Source organism: Urocitellus parryii, chromosome 3 (genome assembly GCF_045843805.1).
Source record: "Urocitellus parryii isolate mUroPar1 chromosome 3, mUroPar1.hap1, whole genome shotgun sequence".
Lineage (NCBI taxonomy): Eukaryota > Metazoa > Chordata > Mammalia > Rodentia > Sciuridae > Urocitellus > Urocitellus parryii.
The window spans coordinates 164445780-164468903 of NC_135533.1; the positions used below are offsets into that span (position 1 = coordinate 164445780).

Sequence of the window (23124 nt, forward strand, 5' to 3'; positions counted from 1 at the left end):
TAACTCCTCTAGAACCAAGACCAGCAGATAAATAATTATTTCCACGGGAGTCCTTACTATTCCTCTTCCCAGTGGATTTGATGAAGGGGGATTTAAACCCCATCCAAGGTTCAGGCCCAGCAACCTGCCAAGTGACAGAGCAGCTACATGCGCCTGCAGGGAACGCGGACCGGACCCACTAGGACAGGTCCGGCAGCCTGCTGAGGGGCAGGCCCGTCCCCTCCCCCAGTGTCTGCAAGGTAGGCGGGACTGTGACCACTGGCAGATCGGGCCAAGCGGCCTGCTGAGGGGCGGAGCCGGCCCCTCCCCCAGTGCCTGCAAGCTAGGGGAACCTGCGACCCATCGGGAGGTTAGGCCCAGCAAACTGCGGAGTGACACAGGTGCCCCTCGCGCCTGCTGGGTAGGCGGACCTTTGACCCACTAGCAGAGCAGACCTAGGGCCTGCCAGCGTGGTAGACGGATCACACCAATTGGAGGAGGATCACAGCCACTACCTGCCCTGCAAGGGTGATTTTTCAACTATACAAGAGCAATATAAATAAATAGAGGGAAAATTTCAAAACCACAACAGTTTCACCAAGCAGAAAGAAACGCCAGCAGTATGAAAAGACAAGGAAAGAAAGGACCACAGGCAATGCAGGTCAACTCAACTTTAGAAGAGGTAATAGGTGCAACAGATGGAATGTCAGATAGAGAGGTCAGGATATACATGCTTCAGATGATCTGGAGTCTCAAGGAAGACATGAGACAGCAAAATCAGACAATGAAAGATCACATTGACAAACAAATCCAGGAAGTAAAAGATCAATTTCACAGGGAGATAGAGGTAATAAAAAACAAACAAATAGAAATCCTAGAAATGCAGGAAACAATAAACCAACTTAAAAACTCAATTGAGAATACTACCAGCAGAGTGGATCACTTAGAAGATAGAACATCAGACAATGAAGACAGAGTATTTCAACTTGAAAAGAACATAGACAGCTCAGCAAGTCTGCTAAGAAACCATGAGCAGAACATCCAAGAACTATGGGATAATATCAAAAGACCAAACTTAAGAGTCATTGGGATGCAGGAAGGCACAGAGCTCCAAACCAAAGGAATAAACAATCTATTCAGTGAAATAATACGAGAAAACTTCCCAGACTTGAAGAATGAGACAGAATCCCAAATCCTAGAAGCCTACAGGACGCCAAATGTGCAAAATCTTAAGAGATCCACACCTAGACACATTATAATGAAGATGTCCAAGAATAAGGAGAGAATTTTAAAAGCTACAAGAGAAAGGAAGCAGATTACATTTAGGGGTAAACCAATCAGGATAACAGCTGATCTCTCAACACAGACTCTAAAAGCTAGAATATCCTGGAATAACATATTTCAAACGCTAAAAGAAAATGGGTTCCAACCAAGAATCGTGTATCCGGCGAAATTAAGCTTCAGGATGGAAGATGAAATTAAAACATTCCACGACAAACAAAAGTTAAAAGAATTTGCAGCTAGAAAACCACATCTTCAAAAAATCCTTGGCAAAACATTACAGGAAGAGGAAATGGAAAATAACAATGAAAACCAACAGTGGGAGGTAGGACAGTAAAGGGGGGAAAATAATCAAAGAGGAAAACAAATCAGGTTTAATAGCATTAATAAACAAATTATGGCTGGAAGAACAAACCATTTCTCAATAATAACCCTAAATGTTAATGGCTTAAACTCTCCAATTAAGAGACACAGGCTAGTTGAATGGATCACAAAACAAGACCCAACAATATGCTGCCTGCAGGAGACGCATTTGATAGGAAAAGATATACATAGACTGAAGGTGAAAGGTTGGGAAAAATCATATCACTCATATGGACTGCGGAAACAAGCAGGAGTGTCCATACTCATATCAAACAAAATAGATTTCAAGCCAAAGTTAATCAAAAGGGATAAAGAGGGACACTACATACTGCTCAAGGGAACCATACACCAACAAGACATAACAATCATAAATATATATGCCCCAAACAACGGGGCTGCTATGTTCATCAAGCAAACTCTTCTCAAGTTCAAGAGTCTAATAGACCACCATACAATAATCATGGGAGACTTCAACACACCTCTCTCACCACTGGACAGATCTTCCAAACAAAAGTTGAATAAGGAAACTATAGAACTCAATAATACAATTAACAACCTAGACTTAATTGACATATATAGAATATACCACCCAACATCAAGCAGCTACACTTTTTTCTCAGCAGCACATGGATCCTTCTCAAAAATAGATCATATATTATGTCACAGGGCAACTCTTAGACAATATAAAGGAGTAGAGATAATACCATGCATCTTATCTGATCATAATGGAATGAAACTGAAAATCAACGATAAAAGAAGGAAGGAAAAATCATGCATCACTTGGAGAATGAACAATAGGTTACTGAATGATCAATGGATTTTAGAAGACATCAAGGAGGAAATTAAAAAATTCTTAGAGTTAAATGAAAACACAGACACAACATATCGGAATCTATGGGACACATTGAAAGCAGTTCTAAGAGGAAAATTCATTGCTTGGAGTGCATTCCTTAAAAAAACTAAAAACCAACAAATAAATGATCTCATACTTCATCTCAAAATCCTAGAAAAAGAAGAGCAAAACAACAGCAAAAGAAGTAGAAGGCAAGAAATAATTAAAATCAGAGCTGAAATTAATGAAATCGAAACAAAAGAAACAATTGAAAAAATTGACAAAACTAAAACTTGGTTCTTTGAAAAAATAAATAAAATTGACAGACCCTTAGCCATGCTAACGAAGAGAAGAAGAGAGAGAACCCAAATTACTAGCATACGGGATGAAAAAGGCAATATCACAACAGACACTTCAGAAATACAGAAGATAATCAGAAATTATTTTGAATCCTTATACTCCAATAAAATAGAATATAGTGAAGGCATCGATAAATTTCTTAAGTCATATAATCTGCCCAGATTGAGTCAGGAGGATATAGACAACCTAAACAGACCAATATCAATTGAGGAAATAGAAGAAACCATCAAAAGATTACCATCTAAGAAAAGCCCAGGACTGGATGGGTATACAGCAGAGTTTTACAAAACCTTTAAAGAGGAACTAATACCAATACTTTTCAAGCTATTTTAGGAAATAGAAAAAGAGGGAGAACTATCAAATTCATTCTACGAAGCTAACATCACCCTGATTCCGAAACCAGACAAAGACACTTCAAAGAAGGAAAACTACAGACCAATATCTCTAATGAACCTAGATGCAAAAATCCTCAATAAAATTCTGGCAAATCGGATTAAAAAACATATCAAAAAAATTGTGCACCATGATCAAGTAGGATTCATCCCTGGTATGCAAGGCTGGTTCAATATACGGAAATCAGTAAATGTTATTCACCACATCAACAGACTTAAAAATAAGAACCATATGATCATCTCGATAGATGCGGAAAAAGCATTCGACAAAGTACAGCATCCCTTTATGTTCAAAACTCTCGAAAAACTAGGGATAACAGGAACATACCTCAACATTGTAAAAGCAATTTATGCTAAGCCTCAGGCTAGCATCATTCTGAATGGAGAAAAATTGAAGGCATTCCCTCTAAGATCTGGAACAAGACAGGGATGCCCTCTTTCACCACTTCTGTTCAACATAGTTCTCGAAACACTGGCCAGAGCAATTAGACAGACGAAAGAAATTAAAGGCATAAAAATAGGAAAAGAAGAACTTAAATTATCACTATTTGCAGATGACATGATTCTATACCTAGCAGACCCAAAAGGGTCTACAAAGAAACTATTAGAGCTAATAAATGAATTCAGTAAAGTGGCAGGTTATAAAATCAACACGCATAAATCAACGGCATTCCTGTATATCAGCGACAAATCCTCTGAAATGGAAACGAAGACAACCACTCCGTTCACAATATCCTCAAAAAGAATAAAATACTTGGGAATCAACCTAACAAAAGAGGTGAAAGACTTATACAATGAAAACTACAGAACCCTAAAAAGAGAAATTGAAGAAGACCTTAGAAGATGGAAAAATATACCCTGTTCATGGATAGGCAGAACTAACATCATCCAAATGGCGATATTACCAAAAATTCTCTATAGGTTTAATGCAATGCCAATCAAAATCCCAACGGCATTTCCTGTAGAAATAGAGAAAGCAATCATGAAATTCATATGGAATAATAAAAGACCCAGAATAGCAAAAACAATACTAAGCAGGAAGTGTGAATCAGGTGGTATAGCGATTCCAGATTTCAAACTATACTACAGAGCAATAGTAACAAAAACAGCATGGTACTGGTACCAAAACAGGCGGGTGGACCAATGGTACAGAATAGAGGACACAGAAACCAACCCACAAAACTACAACTTTCTTATATTTGATAAAGGGGCTAAAAGCATGCAATGGAGGAAGGATAGCATCTTCAACAAATGGTGCTGGGAAAACTGGAAATCCATATGCAACAAAATGAAACTGAATCCCTTTCTCTCGCCAAGCACAAAAGTTAACTCAAAATGGATCAAGGAGCTTGATATCATATCAGAGACACGGCATCTGATAGAAGAAAATGTTGGCTCCGATCTACATATTGTGGGGTCAGGCTCCAAATTCCTCAATAGGACACCCATAGCACAAGAGTTAACATCTAGAATCAACAAATGGGATTTACTCAAACTAAAAAGTTTTTTCTCAGCAAAAGAAACAATAAGAGAGGTAAATAGGGAGCCTACATCATGGGAACAAATCTTTACTCCTCACACTTCAGATAGAGCCCTAATATCCAGAATATATAAAGAACTCAGAAAATTAGACAATAAGATAACAAATAACCCAAGCAACAAATGGGCGAAGGACTTGAATAGACACTTCTCAGAGGAGGACATACAATCAATCAATAAGTACATGAAAAAATGCTCACCATCTCTAGCAGTCAGAGAAATGCAAATCAAAACCACCCTAAGATACCATCTCACTCCAGTAAGATTGGCAGCCATTATGAAGTCAAACAACAATAAGTGCTGGCGAGGTTGTGGGGAAAAGGGTACACTTGTACACTGTTGGTGGGACTGCAAATTGGTGCAGCCAATTTGGAAAGCAGTATGGAGATTTCTTGGAAATCTGGGAATGGAACCACCATTTGACCCAGCTATTCCCCTTCTCGGTCTATTCCCTAAAGACCTAAAAAGAGCATGCTACAGGGACACTGCTACATCAATGTTCATAGCAGCACAATTCACAATAGCAAGACTGTGGAACCAACCTAGATGCCCTTCAATAGACGAATGGATAAAAAAAATGTGGCATCTATACACAATGGGGTATTACTCTGCATTAAAAAATGACAAAATCATAGAATTTGGTGGGAAATGGATGGCATTAGAGCAGATTATGCTAAGCGAAGCTAGCCAAGCCCTAAAAAACAAATGCCAAATGTCTCCTTTGATATAAGGAGAGTAACTAAGAACAGACTAGGGAAGAAGAGCACGAGAAGAAGACCAACATTAAACAAGGATGAGAGGTGGGAGGGAAAGGGAGAGAGAAGGGAAATTGCATGGAAATGGAAGGAGACCCTCAGGGTTATACAAAATTACATACAAGAGGAATTGAGGGGAAAGGGAAAAACAATACAAGGGGGAGGAATGAATTACAGTAGTGGGGGTAGAGAGAGAAGAGGGGAGGGGAGGGGAGGGGGGATAGTAGAGGATAGGAAAGGCAGCAGAATACAACAGACATGAGTATATCAATATGTAAAGCAATGAAGTGTAACTGATGTGATTCTGCAAGCTGTATACGGGGTAAAATGGGAGTTCATAACCCGCTTGAATCAAAATGTGAAATATGATATATCAAGAACTATGTAATGTTTTGAACAACCAACAATAATAAAAAAAAAATAAACCCCATCCAAGATGTTCTCTACATCCCTTTATTCGGTCTTTGTTCTCTTTCTTCATCTCCTCACTTCCTTCAACCAGTACTTATTAAGCATCAGTTGTCTGGGTATTTTGGTAGGATTTGTAGCTCATGGAGTCAGCCCTTCTAAGGTGCCAGGTGCTGTGTTAGATACTTAGAATATTCAAAGGACCGAGACAAGCCAGATCCCTGTCCTCATGGAGCATTGAGTTTGGTGACGAAGCTAGAACGTGAACACGTCACTAATGAGTGTGCCCTGGGATCCATCAGGAGGTGACCTCATCTAGCAAGTGCCCCCTATTCGGTGACATTCATGCTGACACCTGAAGAGGGGAGAAGAATTCACCAGCTAAGTGTGATCGCGTGAGAAGCAAGAGAGAGCATGTTCTATGGAGTGGAATCAGCATGTGCAAAAGTCCCTCAGACCAGCGAGAAACCATCCTTGGGACCCCCAAATGGAAGAAATGTGAAATGTGGACAGAGTAAGAAATTGGTAGGAGAGTTAAAAGGGTGAGGGTGGGCCTCCTCCCATCCTATAAGTTGGGATGCCGGATTCGTGTCAACTGGAAGCTCAGTTCATTCATGTAGGTTCCAGAGACCAAAGAGAGTGGGAGGGAGGCTGGAGGGTGGAGAGGGGCTGGGAAGAGCTCAGCACTTCAGAGAGCAGAGATCGGCTTCCCCTGTTCACCATAGCTTCTCCCCAGCAACTATCTTATGCTGTCCAGAGGCACTTAGGTTGCGGGGGGGGAGGGGGAGTATTTGTAATCATCTCAACTATGATCACAATTGTTTTTCACCTTTGGAGGACATTTAATGGTTTGCCATGTGCCTTTACAGGCCTGATCTTTTTAAAAAATTCCCCGTGCTATGGGGAAGTAAGCAAGGGGTATTCTTTCCAATTTACAGATGAGGAGGATACAGGCTCTTGAAGGAAAGCTAAGCTAATAAAATGCTGTACTAATACAGCAAAAGTGAGATACATGCCTGCAGAAGATTAAGACTCAACAGAAACTCGTGGTTCTGAACACATATTCCTGGGATTCTTTTTTTCTTACTAATGCATGATTATTTTTCTTCTGGCCTTATAGATGGGTCAGGGCTTGATGCAAATCCTCCTGGCCACAGAAATTGCCACTACTTCAGCAAGATTCTAGGGTTCCTCTCTGGTTCCTATTTGGGACAGTTCCAAGGTCATGGAGCATCTGGTTAGCAGGTACCCATTGCTGACCCTATGAGGGGTCAGTTTTACTCTGGAAAATTCAACTGGACACCCTTTAACCCTTTCCAGTGTAGGCAAATGTCTATGGACTATGATTTGAGGAAGATCAGGAACGTTCTCTCTCCATACTTCACCCAACAATCCTCGAGAGTCCAGTGCCTGAAATTCTTCCATTGGATCTTCTCCTTTAGGATCAGCGCTAGCCCTTCTGGAATGTTCTCTAAAAGGTGAACATTCCAAGAAGCAGTTCCTTGGAAAGTCACTTGTGCTGTGGTAAAATAAGTGTGGTAGCATCTAGTTGTTAGAGACGGAGGGGCTCAAAAGAGAGATGAGCAAGGGTATATATAGATATATAGCTTTTGTACTTTAGAAACTCTCAAACATCTAATTTGCAAGAAGGTAACCCTATGCCCCAAATCACTCTCTGATGGATTTCTCTTTCCACCTCTTTCAACATCATTAAAATTGGAAACATCATCATTATCACTTTTATAATAATGTATCAAGCACTTATTTATAGCCCAGAGATTTTGTGAGGTATTTTTCATGGGTTAAGTCATTTCACCACTACAGCAACCTTTTACCTCTATCTTCTAGATGAGAAAGGTAAAAGTCCTGTAAGCTAAATAACTTGCCCAAGGTAGCCAAGCGAGTAAAGACTGAAATCTGTATTCAAATCCATAGGAAATCTCCCTGACACACACACACACACACACACACACACACACACACACACACACTCTCTCTCTCTCTCTCTCTCTCTCTCTCTCTCTCTCTCTCTCTCTCTCCTGTACTTTTGGGGCCAAACACCAAGGTCTTCATAAACTAAGGAAAGCACCAAGTGCAGAAATCATTCACTCACTGGGGATTTACTCTTTTTATTGTGTATCTATTAATTCTTATTCCATCGGCACACTAATTGACAGGCTAGAAAGGTATAATTAATGCAGTTTTAAATTACATCACACCCTCAATGGAACATTGCTGTTTAGGATTTAAATTTTTATATTAGAATTCCCTGTCTTGCTGGCACAGAGGCCTGTAATCCCAGCAGCTCCGGAGGCTGAGGTAGGAGGATTGCAGGTTCACAGCCAGCCTCAGCAACTTAGTGAAGCCCTAAGCAACTCAGTAAGACCCTATATCTAAATAAAAGAAAAAGAAAAAGAAGGGTAGGGGGCTGGGGATGTGGCTCAGTGGTTAAATATCCCTGGGTTCAATCCCTGGTACCAAAAAAAAAAAAAAAATTCCCTGTCTTGTTTATACTTGGGGGCGGGGGGAGAGTTGTCTCATGGGCACGTATTTTTAACAAAAATGAATGACTGTATGTAAGATTAAATTATTGCTTTATAATCAAAGTATTCTGCACATTCTAAATGAAAATATACTGGTTTTTAATTGAACTTTACCTCGGTCAATTAATAGCCAATAGAAAATAAAACCCCAAATACACAAGATGATGTCTGTTGAACTTGTCTCTAAATACAAATGCTCCTTGGCATTTTCAGAAAAGATCTCAAATATATAACTTAATGAGTGAGATAAACCTGAAACATGGATAACATCTACCTTTTAACATTTCTTTGAGGATTAGGGATAAGATAGAGTAAATGTCTGCCCAGTGGGAGGGAACAGAAGATTGTAGCATGTAAGGAAGTACAGTTTAGAGTAGGACTGCTTACACCTTGGCTTTGACATTTCCTGCAGTTTTATTCCTGATGAGTTGGTTAACATCCTTGAACCTCATGGTGAAAGGCTGGAGCCACACAGATCCACTGTGCTGATGCACCATGGTTTAGGACTTCCTAGGAAGTTTGTGCAAGGAACTTAGCACTTGTCACCTCTCTCATGGGAGTTTTAAAAGAGTAACTATTATTATATTGCATTTATAATGACATGCTCCACTTTGTTATCACTTACATGAGTCATAAATGTTATCTATTAAGATCAAGAAAGCAGTATGGTGTTGCTTGGGAAACAGCTCAGAATTTAAGTGCAGGAATAAATATGATATCACTGCTACTGCTTCCATTTAAATGAAGTAGGACTATACTTCAAATACCAGGCACACTGCATCTCTAGATGAGCTGGCCTCCTTGGGGAGTCACAGAGGCAGAAAAGACAGATCAAATTGAAATGTGAAGTGCACGAGTCATAGCAGAACTGATAAAGCAAAATTAGGGTTGGAGAAGAGGTGGTGGCACTTGCCTGTAATCCCAGCAGCTCAGGAGACTGAGGCAGGAGCATCGCAAGTTCAAAGCCAGCCTCAGCCACAGCAAGTTACTAAGCAACTCAGGGAGACCCTGTCTCTAAATAAAATACAAAATAGGGCTGGAGATGTGGCTCAGTGGTCAAGTGCTCCTGGGTTCAATCTCATTATCAAAAAATAAAAATAAAAAATAGGACTGGAGATGAAAGAATTGGAGGAACCAGGCATGTTGACTCAAGCAGCTGATTCCATAAGGACAGAACCTGGAGTCATAGTGCTGAACCAGGATATGATGAGGACATCATTTGGGGGAAGGTGAAGTCCTTTTGATGCTCTTGCAAGTGTACCAATGTGGTCCTGCACACTGCAGATATGATACGTCTTCCACTTTCCACTTCATATGCACCCACACGTGCAAATCCAGAAGAAAGAAAGAATATGTTAACATAATTATTTAAAAGGAAAATAAAAAGAAAAGACCAAAGGACCACATTGGTCAAGTATTGCTGTGGTGAAAAATAAGAATGATTGGTACAAGACAAGACTATGCCTACACAGATGTTCAGAGTCAGTATGAGAAGAAGATAAATCTGATTTCTTACACCAACTCCAAAATGGTGGTGTAAGAGATTTGCAGAATCTATTTTATCACTTGGGAACAAATGGAACAGACCACCAGAGTCAGTACTCTGTCCCGAATTTCTGTTTTGACCCAAAGGCTAGTGAAAACTCTCCTGACCTAATTTAAGTGGAGATTAAGGATGTGGACTCTTTGCCTGGAAGTCTTCAAAATTGGCTAAAGCTTTTCCCTCCAGGCCTGACATTTATAGGTGATTAAGACTTTAAATCTACTGTATCCATCAGGCTTCCTAAGGAAAGGACATATATAGAAAGTACATTTTCTCCCATAAGGCCATAAATCCAGATGCCTGGAGAGGTAATACCACTTTCTATGGACAATCTATAGGAAATGATTTAAAATGTGAGTTATCTTTTAAGAACCACTCATGTGTATAACTGTTTGCAAGTGATAGACCTGTGAAAAACTGCACATACAGTTTTTCTTCAGTCTCACCCATTCTCTGCCCACTGCACACAGAATTACACCCTTAAAAAATCACTTTTTTTTTTAGTTCAGTGGTATACATCTATGCTTTCCTCTATGCTTGTCAAATTCCACACGTACATACACTTATGCAGAAAACCATACTTTATTTTTACAAAAATCCTACTTCACACTGTATACTAATTGGACACCTGATGGAATAAATCACTCTCATGTTGATTCAAAGAAACAAACTTGCTTTTCCCCCTTTTAACAATGTTATCAAATGCAAAAAAAAAATTAAATACCCATTTTCTTTTATGTAACAATTTTATCACACACAATTACATGTATTGACCTCTAGGTCAATGGATATTCATTTCATTCATTCTTTTTAATGGAAGTATAGTATCTCATGATGTACATGAGTTATACTTTAATTGCTTTTCTGTAATGGATTTACTTGTTGTTTCCAATTCTTTCCACTACAGAAGATGTTGCAGTAAATATCCTTGAACATATTGCAATGGTCTGAATGTTTGTGTCCTCTCCAAAATTTACATGTGGAAACCTAATCCCCAAAGAGATATTATTAGGCAGTGGTGCCTTTGGCAGATGATATGCTTAGATGGATGGAGCTCTTGTGAATGGGATTAGTGCCCTCATAAAGGGTGAAGAGACCAGTGTCCTTCACTTCTGCCATGTGAAGATGGCAAGAAGGTGTTATCTATGAACCAGAAAGTGGACCCTCACCAGACACTGAATCTATGGGCACCTTGATCTCACATTTTCAGGCTTCAGAACTGTAAGAAATAAATTTCTGTAGTTTACCAACTACTGAGTTTATGGTGATTAATTATAGCATCCAAAGAACCCTATGACAAATATCTTCACATGCACTTTTATTTCTACAGCATAACCCCCCCTCCCAAAAAAAAGGGATTGTAGCTTAAAAACTTTGGAAACTACCAGCTTTCAAGTTACTGTCCATTTCTCTGTAAAACTTTCACAAAAACTGAGAAAGAGGATATTTTTAAAGTTGTCATGATCAATTTACAACATTTGTTGATCATTTACTGTTTTGTAGTCCCTGTGAAAGGAACTAGAGAGAAAAGCAGAGATGAATGGAACATATTTTGTGGCACTAAGAGATTACATTCCCTTTCTTTTGTCAATAACTCCTGCAGAAAAAGATAGCTCAGAGAGACTCTTCATGGCACTGCATGAACACAGAAAACACTGTCTTCCTCTCTATCCAGTTCTTTAAACATTCTAAGCCTCTAGCATTTTCTCTCTTTCCCCTCTTATGTCTCTAACATGGATCTTTTTAAATGTAGATCAGCCAACTAATTTATCTGGCTTTTTAAGTTTTCTTTGTCCATTATTCATGCTCTCTTGCACAAATAAGAGTCCAGTGACTGATTTATTAGGGAAAAAATAAGAAACCTTCATCATAGAGCCTTGGAATCCTTGCAGAAGGGCTGAAAATATTTTAAACATAGTAACTTAACTTCTATTACCTCTCCCTACACACATGCACATGCATGCATGCACGCGCGTGTGCACACACACACACACACACACACACACCAAGAAAAAAAGACTATATTGCAGTACAACTTGGTGTGATAAATTCTCTGAACAAATGAATGAATAAAGTGCAATGGGAGTCTAAATAATGGAACAAATCATTCATTTGGGGGTAGAGTTAAGGGAAAGAAGTAAATATGAGAATGATCAACATTGAGAAGTTAACATTTAAGCTGAGGTAAAAGACAACATTTTCCCCCCTAGACTTGGGTAGAAGGGTGTTCCAAACAGTTTGAAGAAAAATAGCAAGGATACTGAGCAAGAAAAAGCTTTTGAGTTTTGGAGGGACCTCCAGGTACAGCTCAGGTTAGTGTTTCTTTAATATGAAAGTAATAAGAATCATTCAGATAGCTTGCTTAAAATGAAGATTGATGGGCAATATTTTGATTTGGGGTCTATAAATCTGTGATTTAAACCAGCTCATCCAGATGGACCCCATTTTGAAATATACCAGAAGAGGCTATGTGGTAAGGTGTGGTTAAAAAAAATTATGTGAAAGCAGAATGTGAAATAACACAGACTAATATTTCAGGTAAGTGACATGTGAGACAGTCAGACACTATGTCAGAAAATGATGTCAGGTCTTTGAACTTTGTTGTGAGAATAATGTTGATCCCCAAAGCCACTCTTTTACAGAAAATGGTGATTGAAAGGCCAAGTATTTGCTTGTTTTGTTTCATTTGGTTGCCAGTAAATTATGATCAGACTAGCGAGCTCAGAATCTCTAGTTCAAGCATTCCAAAAGCTGTCTTGATGGATGTCAAATTGATATACTCAGGCAATTTTATTTAGACCTACAAACAAGGCACATGTGATTATCTTGTAGATCATGCATGTCAACAAGCTCCACAGTTGTGTAGCCAGAGACAGATATACAGAGCTCAGTTCTGGGAGCACAGAGCAGGCTCTTACATAATTTCTCAGCTAGTCACTGTTAGGGCCTGTGATTAATGCTACATGACGGGCTTTGAACTTTCTGTTCAGATAGGTTTGCTTGCCTTTCAGAGCTCCCAGCAAGAAGAAATGTGTGACCTGCAGATTTCACTCCGCATAACTGTCATCTCAGCCAACCACACAGACAATGTTCTATGGCCCCCCGTGAGAAATCATTTCTGTGCCTTTTTCCTCTGTCCATAGACAAATTGCCATAAGACGTTCAGGGTGATTTTTTTTTTTTTTTTTAAGGGGGATAAAACAGAGGAGGAAATCTAACTTCCTACAACCCAGTCGCTGAGGAAAGCTACACAAAGAAGGCTGGTGGCCTCTTCTAGGAAGTACTCCAAGAGCCCTGCAGGAGTGGCCAGAGCACAGGAGTTGCAATGGGAGGGAAGGGGTACCCCTCTTGACTCCAGCATCTTTAGCAGCATAGCAACTGTGCCTCTCCAACTGGAGCTCCCTAGGAGCTGTGAAACATGGTCCTGAGGAGGAGCTGTCCCCGTGCTGACCAACTTTTCCATCTTGGACAAGTCCTCCCCGCTGTAATACTTAATCTGAGTCCCTCCTCTCCTCCCCACTCATCTGCAAAGGTCCAGTTGATATTCTGGCTTCTGCCAAAGCCCCGCGGCAGCTTTTCCCGCTCCCTCCCCATCTCCCGAAGAGGGAAGAGGCTTCTTCTAACAGCTCCTGCGTCGGTTGCCAGCTGTGAGGTGAGATGACACTTCCTCAGGCTTCTGTAAAAACGAACCCCCATTCCCGCTTCCAGCCATGGTCCCTCTTTCCTGCCCTGCCACCCCACAATGGCACCTTGGGAGTGGGCAGGAACCAAGTAAAGACCGGGTCTTGAGCAGAACCGAGCCGAGAGCACCCCACCTGACCTGTCCTCACCTGATACTTGGCTGCCTGGGTCCCCTCCCCGTGCACATTCCACTACTCACCAATTCCAGGGCTCGCAGGAAGGCAAGGGGCTCCTTCAGCGCCCGGAAGGTGCCCGCTGAGGCCAGCTTTGGGTGGACAAGACAAGAGAGAGAAAGCAAAGGCTTGAGGAAGGGGCTAAGGGTGCGTCTCCGGAAGCCGCGCTGTCCCCTGCCATTCCCGCCCAGCTCCCAGCGACAGTCGCCCTGCCCAGTCCCCTCTTACCTGACTCACAGGGTCCATAGCTCGCCCTTGCTGGGTCTTCTCACCCACGAGCTTCCTTTTTAGATGAAGTTCTTTCGACTGATATCAGGGTCACAAGGGTCTTGGGGACCTGCTGGAGGAGGAGCAAGGCCCGGGAGCAGCCAGGCGAGGGCAGGGGACCTGGGAGAGCGGTTGCCCAGCGCCAGCTCGCCGCGCGCGCTCGGCTGCCTTCGCTCTGCGCCCCGGAGCCCAGCGCCCCGGGAGGCCAGCTGAGCCAGCCGAGGGGCGGGGAGGGCAGAGCTGGGCTGGGGTACAGGCAACAGGGGAGGGGGCAGAGCTGAGCCGCCGGGGGACGGCTGTCATTGGCCAGCCGCGTGCTCCGGGGGGCGGGCCAGGAGGTGGGCGCGGCAGAACCCGCACACATTGGTCCAGGCTCCGGGGCGCGCGCGCCGCTGCCCTCGGGCTCCGGGGAAACTTTGGAGCTGTCGTCTGGGGAGAGCTGCAGGCTGGCATCGAGGACAGGACGGCTGTCCCCTAGAAGAAGGCGTTTCCAGGTGAGAGAAAAATCCCCACGCCTTCCACTGGCATGTGTAGGAGTTCTGGTGATCCCGGAACAGCAGAGAATCTCTATTTGTTACTCTTTCGTGGAACATCTGTCATGTATCCAGATCCTGCCAGGTGTTGGGGTAGCTAACAAACAAACAAGAACAGAATAGGAATTGCGGAGGGGGCAGAAGTTGGGCAGAAAATTGCAACGTGGTCTGGACCAAGGCGCAGAGAGCAAGCACAGGTGGTATGGGGCTCCCAGCAGGTGCATCTGCCCCCAGCCAGGTGTGAGAGCAGGACTGGGAAGAACCTGCTAGAGGAGAGAGAGGTGGAAACAAATTAAGTTTGATGTGGGACCCTATGCCAGACAGATAATCCTCAGGGCCACGTGTGAGATAGGAAGCAAATTAGTATGTCCAGTTTATTTGATTTGATTTTTCAAAGACACTCAAAGATTTATTTAGGAAAGTACATACATGTTCAAGGGAGAATTCAGGTTGTCAAGAGAGAGAAGCAGGGAGAGAGGGGTGGGGGAGGGAGGGAGAGATGTGTGTCTTTGGGGGTGAAGTAAGAAATACACATTCAAGGGAGAATGCTGGCCATCTTGAGGGTGAGACGCTTCAAGGGCAAACCAAGGAACACACATTCAAAGGAGAATGCGGGCCATCTCCCCAGAGGGACAGACAAGACACCCTGTCATGCCCATTTTTGAGGTAGGAAACAGATGAATGAGTCTGAGTTAACTCAAGTAACACAGGTCAAGAAAGAATTAACAGGCCCAGAAAGGACCTTTCCAATCCATACAGGTTCTACTGAGATCCTTTATCTAAGATCCAATTCCCCAATGAGGTCCTCTAAAGTAATCACATATAGGACTCTGAGTCTCCCCTCCAAAATTATTCAAACTATTTTTTTTCCTGTTGTTGGTCTAACATGGAAAAATATAATAAATAACAATAACAACAACAGAATTCTTTCTATGAGCCAGGAACTGTGCTAAGGGCTTTATGAGCATTATTTCTTCAAATAGTCACAATGGGGGTAGTAGTATTCCCATTTTAGAGATGAGGCAACTGAGGCTTATCAAAGGGAAGTAGACTGCTCAAGGTTGTCGGTTAGCAGGTAACAAAGATGGAACTGAGCCAGAAAAAAGAAAAGAGAGCAGGTGGAAAGAAGAAGAGAAGAGCTCTCAACCACTACCCTGAGAAGCCATGTCCCTTTCCTTCTCCCTCTGTTTGGACTGGATTCCATGTATGCAGTGGTCTCCCAGCAACACAGTCAGTCCATCTGTTTATTACAAAGGTTTGCCAAAAAGGTTTGGAGTGTGCGTGTCTCTGTGGGGGTGGGGCGTGCAGGAGTTTAATATTTAGGAGTAGGGGGTGATATGGAAAGGAGTAGTTTGCAGTCTGGGAGGGGAGGCAGCTGGCCAAGACTGGGTAAGAAAGAGCCCTAGTGTAGAGGCCCCCTGCCCATGGATTTTGTTGGAGAAAGACTAGCAGTGGAGTGAGTGGGAACTCCAATAGGCCACGGCACCATCTGCAGTCATCTGCTCTTCCTACAGGCAGAGGGAGTCTCAAACAATTGGAAACCGTTGTTTCCAAAATAAGCCATTATGCAACTCCAGGGGGATGGGGGTGGAGGGGACTGGCATCATTCAATGTGTGCCCTGTCATTTATGATCCTATGGATCAAGTTACTTAACTCCTGCAGGAGTTTTCATCTGTAAAATGGAACCAGCAATATTGACCTGAGAAGGTTGTTATGAGTGCTGGGTGAGAGTTTGTAGATAGCCTATCTAGGGCGGAGTCCGGCGCTTCATAATCTCTCAAAGTGTAATTTCTCAACCAGAAGAAAGATGAGGACATGAAGGTGCACATCAGAGGCCTGGCAGATTGTAACACTACCTTTCTTTCTCTCCAGTGTCCTTCCCTTACGCATATCCTTGCCCTTGTGAACCTAGGAGTAGCCCTGGACTTGAGAGGTAATGAGTGACTGCATTTCTGGGGAGAAGTTTTTTTCTGTTTTTGGTTTTGGAGGGGGCACTTAACCACTGAGCCACATCCCCAGCTCTTTTTATATTTTAGAGACAAGGCCTTACTAAGTTGCTTAGGGCCTCATTGTTTCTATGGCTGGCTTTGAACTCATGATCCTCCTGTCTTAGCCTCCCAAGCCACTGGGATTACAGGCATGTGCTACTGCTCCCAGCTCTGGGGACAAGTTTTGAGAACCAGTCATCTTGCTTATTTCCTTCTACTATGATGAATATAATTTCTATCTAGAGGCGACTTGTGGCAGCCTGGGTCCGGATACAAATATACTCAAGAGTAGAACTGAAACTCAAACCTGATGGACATGCAGCTGAGATATTGAAGTCTTTTATTACAATTATGCCACATAACCTAAGATGATTGACAACAATATTTGTCACACACACAGCTGGGCACAGTGGGGCACGCCTGTAATCCCAGCAACTCAGGAGGCTGAGGCAGGAAGATCACAAGTTCAAAGCCAAACTCAGCAACTTAGCAAGGCCCTGTCTCAAAATAAAACATAAAAAGGTCTGGGGATTCAGCTCAGTGGTTAATTCCCCTGGGTTCAATCCCTAGTACCACAGGGGGTGGGGGTGGGCACATTTGCCACACACAGGTAATAATGTTGGTGAGCCAAAATTCTACCCTAGGACTCTATAACCTTATTGTTCTTGCATCCTAAGACATTGTCCTTGCTCATCGTATTAACAGTCAGTTAGTGTACAGGTTATAACAGCTCCTGCATAGGTTGAATCATGATAATTATTTTAACAGCTAATATCATTTGAGCTTCTGCTACATGCTAAGCATTGTATAAATTGCCTTATATACTTCATTTAAGCATCACCTAAGTCTCTTCTTTTATGGATAATAGTATATCCATGCCTTGAAAGGCTAAGGCACTTGCATGAGGTCACCTGTACATTTGTATCTCTTTAGACAGGGAGAGAGAGAGTTGTATATGAAGTTTTTCCTACTTACATATCACTGGAGTTGAGAACTTGGCAAAGATGAAATGTGATTACTGAGCCTATTCCCCCAGGTGTCTCTTCACACCCAACATTCCTCGTTGCTAATATGATAACATATTTTTCCAGTTCTCCAAACACCATGTGAAGGAAGCCAGAATGGTGACGAATGGCAATGTAATAGCATAGACAACAATTGCACATTGTCAGAGGATGCTTTTCACATTCCAGAAATGTAGCAAACAGCTACATTTCTAACAGCTGAATCACCAAAATAACCCAGAGTTCCATAGCATGTTTGCAATGTGAAAAATTTGTAGACTTTGAGGTTAGAAGCTCTGGGTTCAGACCTGGAAACAACAAAGTTACAAAAACAATCATGTTTCATCTCAAAGATGGTTCATCTTGCAGCAAAACTACAAAAAAATCAAACTATCATGCTACCAAAGGACTTGGATTATTTGAACATATTAAATCTTGTTTTTTTTTTCCCCCTGAAGAACTAAGTTGAGAAAGACAGGCAAGATGATATAAACATTGCCACAATATTATCATTATGGCTGAGGGTGACCCTTCTCCTTTGCCCTAAGATAAAGAAAGAAAATTTCCCTTTTATTCTAGTAAATCCATTGCAACAGTTCAATGATCATTTTAACTTTGGTGGAGCATAAGATCCACTTTAGTGGCCTATGGTAACTGTGGAACTTAAGAAATTTCCAAAGTGCTCTTTTGTTTTAGATGAGGGGCTCAAATTTATGAAGACTTTCTTTGACATGCCAAGGCCATCTTGCAGTGGATCTCATTCTCAGGAGATGGTGATTTGGGTCCTTCCCTCCTTCAGGAGATATTTTTGGCAATGTTTTGATTGTCCCGGCTGCAGTGGTGGTGACGAGGAGTGCTGTTGGCATCCAGGTAGTAAAGACTAGAGATGCTACACAGCATCTTCCAATGCAGAGGACAACTGTTCATGATAAAGATTTATCTGGAAAACACCAATAGAGCCAAAGTTGGGAAATTCTGGTGCTTATTCAGTAAGTAAAGACCGAGTACCTCTTGGGTACTAGTGCTGATCTAGGTACTATAAACAGCTTGCCCAATTCCCTGCCTTCACAAAGCTTATTTGGTAGTGGGAAATATATTAGGCCTCAAGCTCAGTATTGGTTAAATGAGCAAATTTTTAAAATGAAGTCACAAAAGCAATCTTTTTTTTTTTTTGTACTTTGGTCTGGAAGCCAAAGTACAAACACCAAACTATCATGATGCTGAAGGACTTGGATTATTCAGGCAAATTAAATCTTGTTTTCAATTAAAAATTTAAAAAAACACCTGGGTTTCTTCTTTCTGTCTCTTGTGAGAAAGAGGAAAAAAGTAATTTAAAAATTTTATCTTTAGCGACTTGATATAGAAGGAAACATTATTCACACGTTATAAAATCTAAAATATTTGTTTAAGTAATGAATGAAAATCTTGTCCAAATGTCATATGTTTGATTGTGATGATGCTGCTAACCTGAATGTTCCAAATCTTTCCTTAGGTCACTGAGTGAATGAGTATGAAAGCAAAGGCCAACAGCATGCTTGTATCCTGATATGTGTGTTTGGTTTACATAGGGCTATTGATAAACAGGATAGGCGATGGAGTGGAAATATTTCCCATAACTCTAATTTCATGATAAATATAGCATTACTTCTCAAAGGTCCATAAAACCATCTTTACTTCTTTGTTTTTGTCTTAAGTGGATGTAGTATAACACATAAAGATATGATTCAAAGTGAATCACAGCCAAGCATGGTGGTACATGCCTGCAATCCCAGCATCTTGGGAGGCTGAGGCAGGAGGATTGCTAGTTCCAAGCCAGCCTCAGCAACTGAGTGAGGCCCTGAGCAACTCAGTGAGATGCTTTGTCTAGATGAAATGTAAACAAATGGCTGGGGATGTGACTCAGTGGTTAAGTGTCCCTGAGTTTGATCCTTGATACAAAAAAACTAAAACAAAACCAAAAAAAATCACAAAATAAGATCTTATAAACTTCCTATTGGAATTCCTAGCATTTGAATAGGGTCATTCTTAGGTTAACCCTAACTGATATAAAAATTCATATTTGGGGGTTTAGCAGCACCAGCGCACACATACGACATTTTGACAAGATTTACACTCATTGCTTATGCCAATATTTTAGATTTTATAACATGGGAGAGTAGCATTTCCTTCTATATCCAGTTGCTAAAGACAACTCACATAAACTCACATCATAAAATGCTTTTAATATTTCTATGTTTTAAACAAAAATGATCTGCATGAATTTGTAAATTTGGACAGGCCTGTATATATGGCATCGAATTATCCACCGCGGAAGAAAAGTAGTGCTTATAATCATAATTATGAACCTTTCAATACCTTACTATTAGATAGAATTTGAAAAGAAAACTTAGTTAATTTCTTCATGATCCTTAAAACCGGGTACCATTTCTCTCTCTACGTAGTCAAGAAATCACAGACTCCAAGAAATTAAAAATCTTAGCTAAGGTTTTATGGAAAGTAAACAGCAGAGTCAAGATTTTTCTCCTACTCTCACAACTTCCCAGGGAAAAGATGATATAGTTTCTATTGCAAATTCAAATATGTCACAAGCTTCAGGCAAAAATATTTTTTCCTGCTGAAACGTAAGCAAAATTTTTCTGGGAAAAGGAAGGAAAGATGGGCCTCATATTCCTTCCAGAACTACTATTACTGCATGAATGTTCTAGAACAATTAGAAAAACCTCTCCTCCTTCTCCAGGACTCAATTGTTCTAATTATTTTTGCCTTTCATCATTAGCTGTTTTTCTCCTAAAATACCAAAGTGTTCTGCTTGGATCACTTTTGTAACTGGAAGAACACAATAGCTTTGAGTTCATCTGATAACACCCACTGCAATTTATTTTAATTTTTAATTCTTATTTGTTTATCTGTTTGTTCTTTCTAGATATAGATGACCGTGGAGTGTATCAGTGACACCGCCACATCAATGTTTACAGCAGCCCAATTCACAATAGCTAAGCTATGGAACCAACCTAGGTGCCCTTCAACAGATGAATGGATAAAGAAAATGTGGTAGATAGCCACTGAAATTTTTTGAAGGGGGCAAAGGAAGCCCAAGAGAATGGAGGTCTCTTGCCTGATGTCTTCTTCTTTGGAAAGAAGCTAGCATAAGAAGTACCAACACGCGGCTGCAGCTCAGCAGTAAGCACACTTGCCTGGCATGTGTGAGGCACTGGGTTCGATTTTCAGCACCTCATATAAATAAATAAAATAAAGGTCTATCAACAACTAAAAAAAATAGTACTAACACGAGTTCTGGAATCAGATTGAGCTTGTCATACCCTAGTTCTTCCACTCCCCAATTGTATGACCCTAGGAAAGTCACACTTTGTCCTTTAGTTTGCTCATCCATAACATAGAAGCAATAATTTGACCAGCCCCATCAACTTGTAAGAAGGAACAAATGATTCCATGCAAATAAATCACCCAGAAGGATATTTGGCACCAGGAAAATCAGTGTAGCTGTCTACTACAACATCAAGAAATGGGATCAATAGCAATGGAATGTTCTAGGAATTGCTTTTGCACATATAAATATTTTTTCCCTTAAACAAGGGAAGACACTGTCTGTGATATCACCCCATGAATGGTTACCATATGATCTCTACTCACAATAAACAACTTAAGGAAATCACTTTCTTTCTCATACTTCCTTCTTTGCCAAATTCTCATTTCTTCCCCCGCTGCCCCCAATTTTCTTTCCTCTTTGAACCTCTAGCCTGACCGTTGATCTTGGAATTTTCACTGAAGTTAATAATATTGGTTCATTCAAGACATTCTTTTGGGAGAGCTTCCAGATATACACATATTTCCTAAGATTATATAAATGCTATGGATTTTTCATGAAATACAATTATATAAGAAAAATGGTATAGAAATAAACAAAGTAACCCAATTTTAACAAATACATATTTTTTTCTTTTTTATTAGTGTCTTATTGTTATGCATAATCATTTTGTCACAATTATAGAAGCATGCAATACAATTTGCTCCATCCAGTTCAGTCCCTGGGCTCCCCAGCTCTCTGACCAGTTGGTTCTCTTTCCTCTACTCTACTGGTCTGTCTTCTATTTATTCATAGTTGTTTAAAATCACTGCATTGGAGATGTACATAAAAGTGAAATTTGCTGTGGTCTGTTCATATGTGTACATGGGATAATTTGATCCATACATTTACTGATGATTATAAGTAGAGCTTTGCCAGAGATTTTATGATTTCCTTAAAAGTTAGTTAAACTTGCCAATATTTGAACTTTTTCAATATTTTGTTCTTGTTTTAGGGAAGAAATATTTATATGTGAAGCAACAATTTATAAATGATGAAGATTGGAAAGATCTGAAAGGTTCTACAAAGGCCCCTGATTATAATTGGTATCACTCTCAAGAAATTTACAACAAAATACATAAATGGCAAGAATGACGTTATACATTTGATCTTCTCCTAATTTATATATATGAAGGTGTATAATCCAAATTGTGTTGGATGTGTTCACCTTATTAAATTCGTTAGTCTTTAGACCTTGTGCTTCCATATGACAAAACAAGATTTCACAGCTGCTCCAAACGAGGTAAGGAAAAAAACCTTAGCTTGCTCAGTTATTGTAAAAACCCATGTACTTCTTTCCTAGTCTAGCCTTTAAGTAAAAAGCAGGTTAAAATGATATCTTCTGGCCCTCTGCAGTCATATTTTTGCCTGCCCCAGGTCTTTGACACAGCTTGATGGCTGTGAGGGGACAATCCTGAATCCACTCACACAGACAGAAGCACAAACCTGATACCTAAAATTAGGATTTGACTAAATTATACTACACAGCACTTTTACACCTGCTTGGCAAAGAAACACCCGAAGAAAAGTACAATTACAAAAAGATTCTCTCTTTTTTTTTATTTTGCCAGAAATAGAAGGCAGGTTTATAATAAACCTTGAAAAGAGAAAAAGAAGGATTAAAGAAAGGAAAGTGGGAAGGTAGTATAGAGAAAGAGAAAGAGAAAGAGAATGAAAACAACCTTCTCTCCAAATCGTGGTTGGGAGATACCATCAACAACATCATTGAAGTTTACTTCTATTCAGAATTTTCGATGTGTCAGGTACCTCAGTAAGCTGCTCATAACACTGTGGATTAGTTTTTGTTGTTATTGTTATTTTTATTATTATTACTACTATTGGTACCTGGGATTGAACTCAGGGCATTCGACCACTGAGCCCCATCCCCAGCCCTATTTTGTATTTTATTTAGAGACAGGGTCTCACTGAGTTGCTTAGGGCCTCACTTTTGCTGAGGCTGGCTTTGAACTCGTGATCCTTCTGCCTCAGCCTCTCCAGCCCCTGAGATTACGGGCATGTGCCACAGCACCTGGCTTGGATTAGTTAATATCATCTACATTTTTCAAATAATGCAACTATTATACAAGAAATTTATAAGATAAATTACTCAAGCCCATA

At 40.8% G+C, this 23124-nt stretch overlaps 1 protein-coding gene across 1 annotated transcript in view; it reads right to left on the reverse strand.

The window, feature by feature from the left end:
- The window catches only part of Synpr (synaptoporin), a 346185-nt gene extending 332090 nt beyond the window's left edge, over positions 1-14095 (reverse strand). The window contains exons 1-2 of the mRNA XM_077795612.1: positions 14078-14095; positions 13876-13941 (exon numbers count right to left, since the gene is read on the reverse strand). Coding sequence (XP_077651738.1) covers positions 13876-13941; positions 14078-14095 — 84 coding nt within the window. The remainder of the gene's footprint in view (positions 1-13875; positions 13942-14077) is intronic.
- Positions 14096-23124: the final 9029 nt, after the last annotated feature.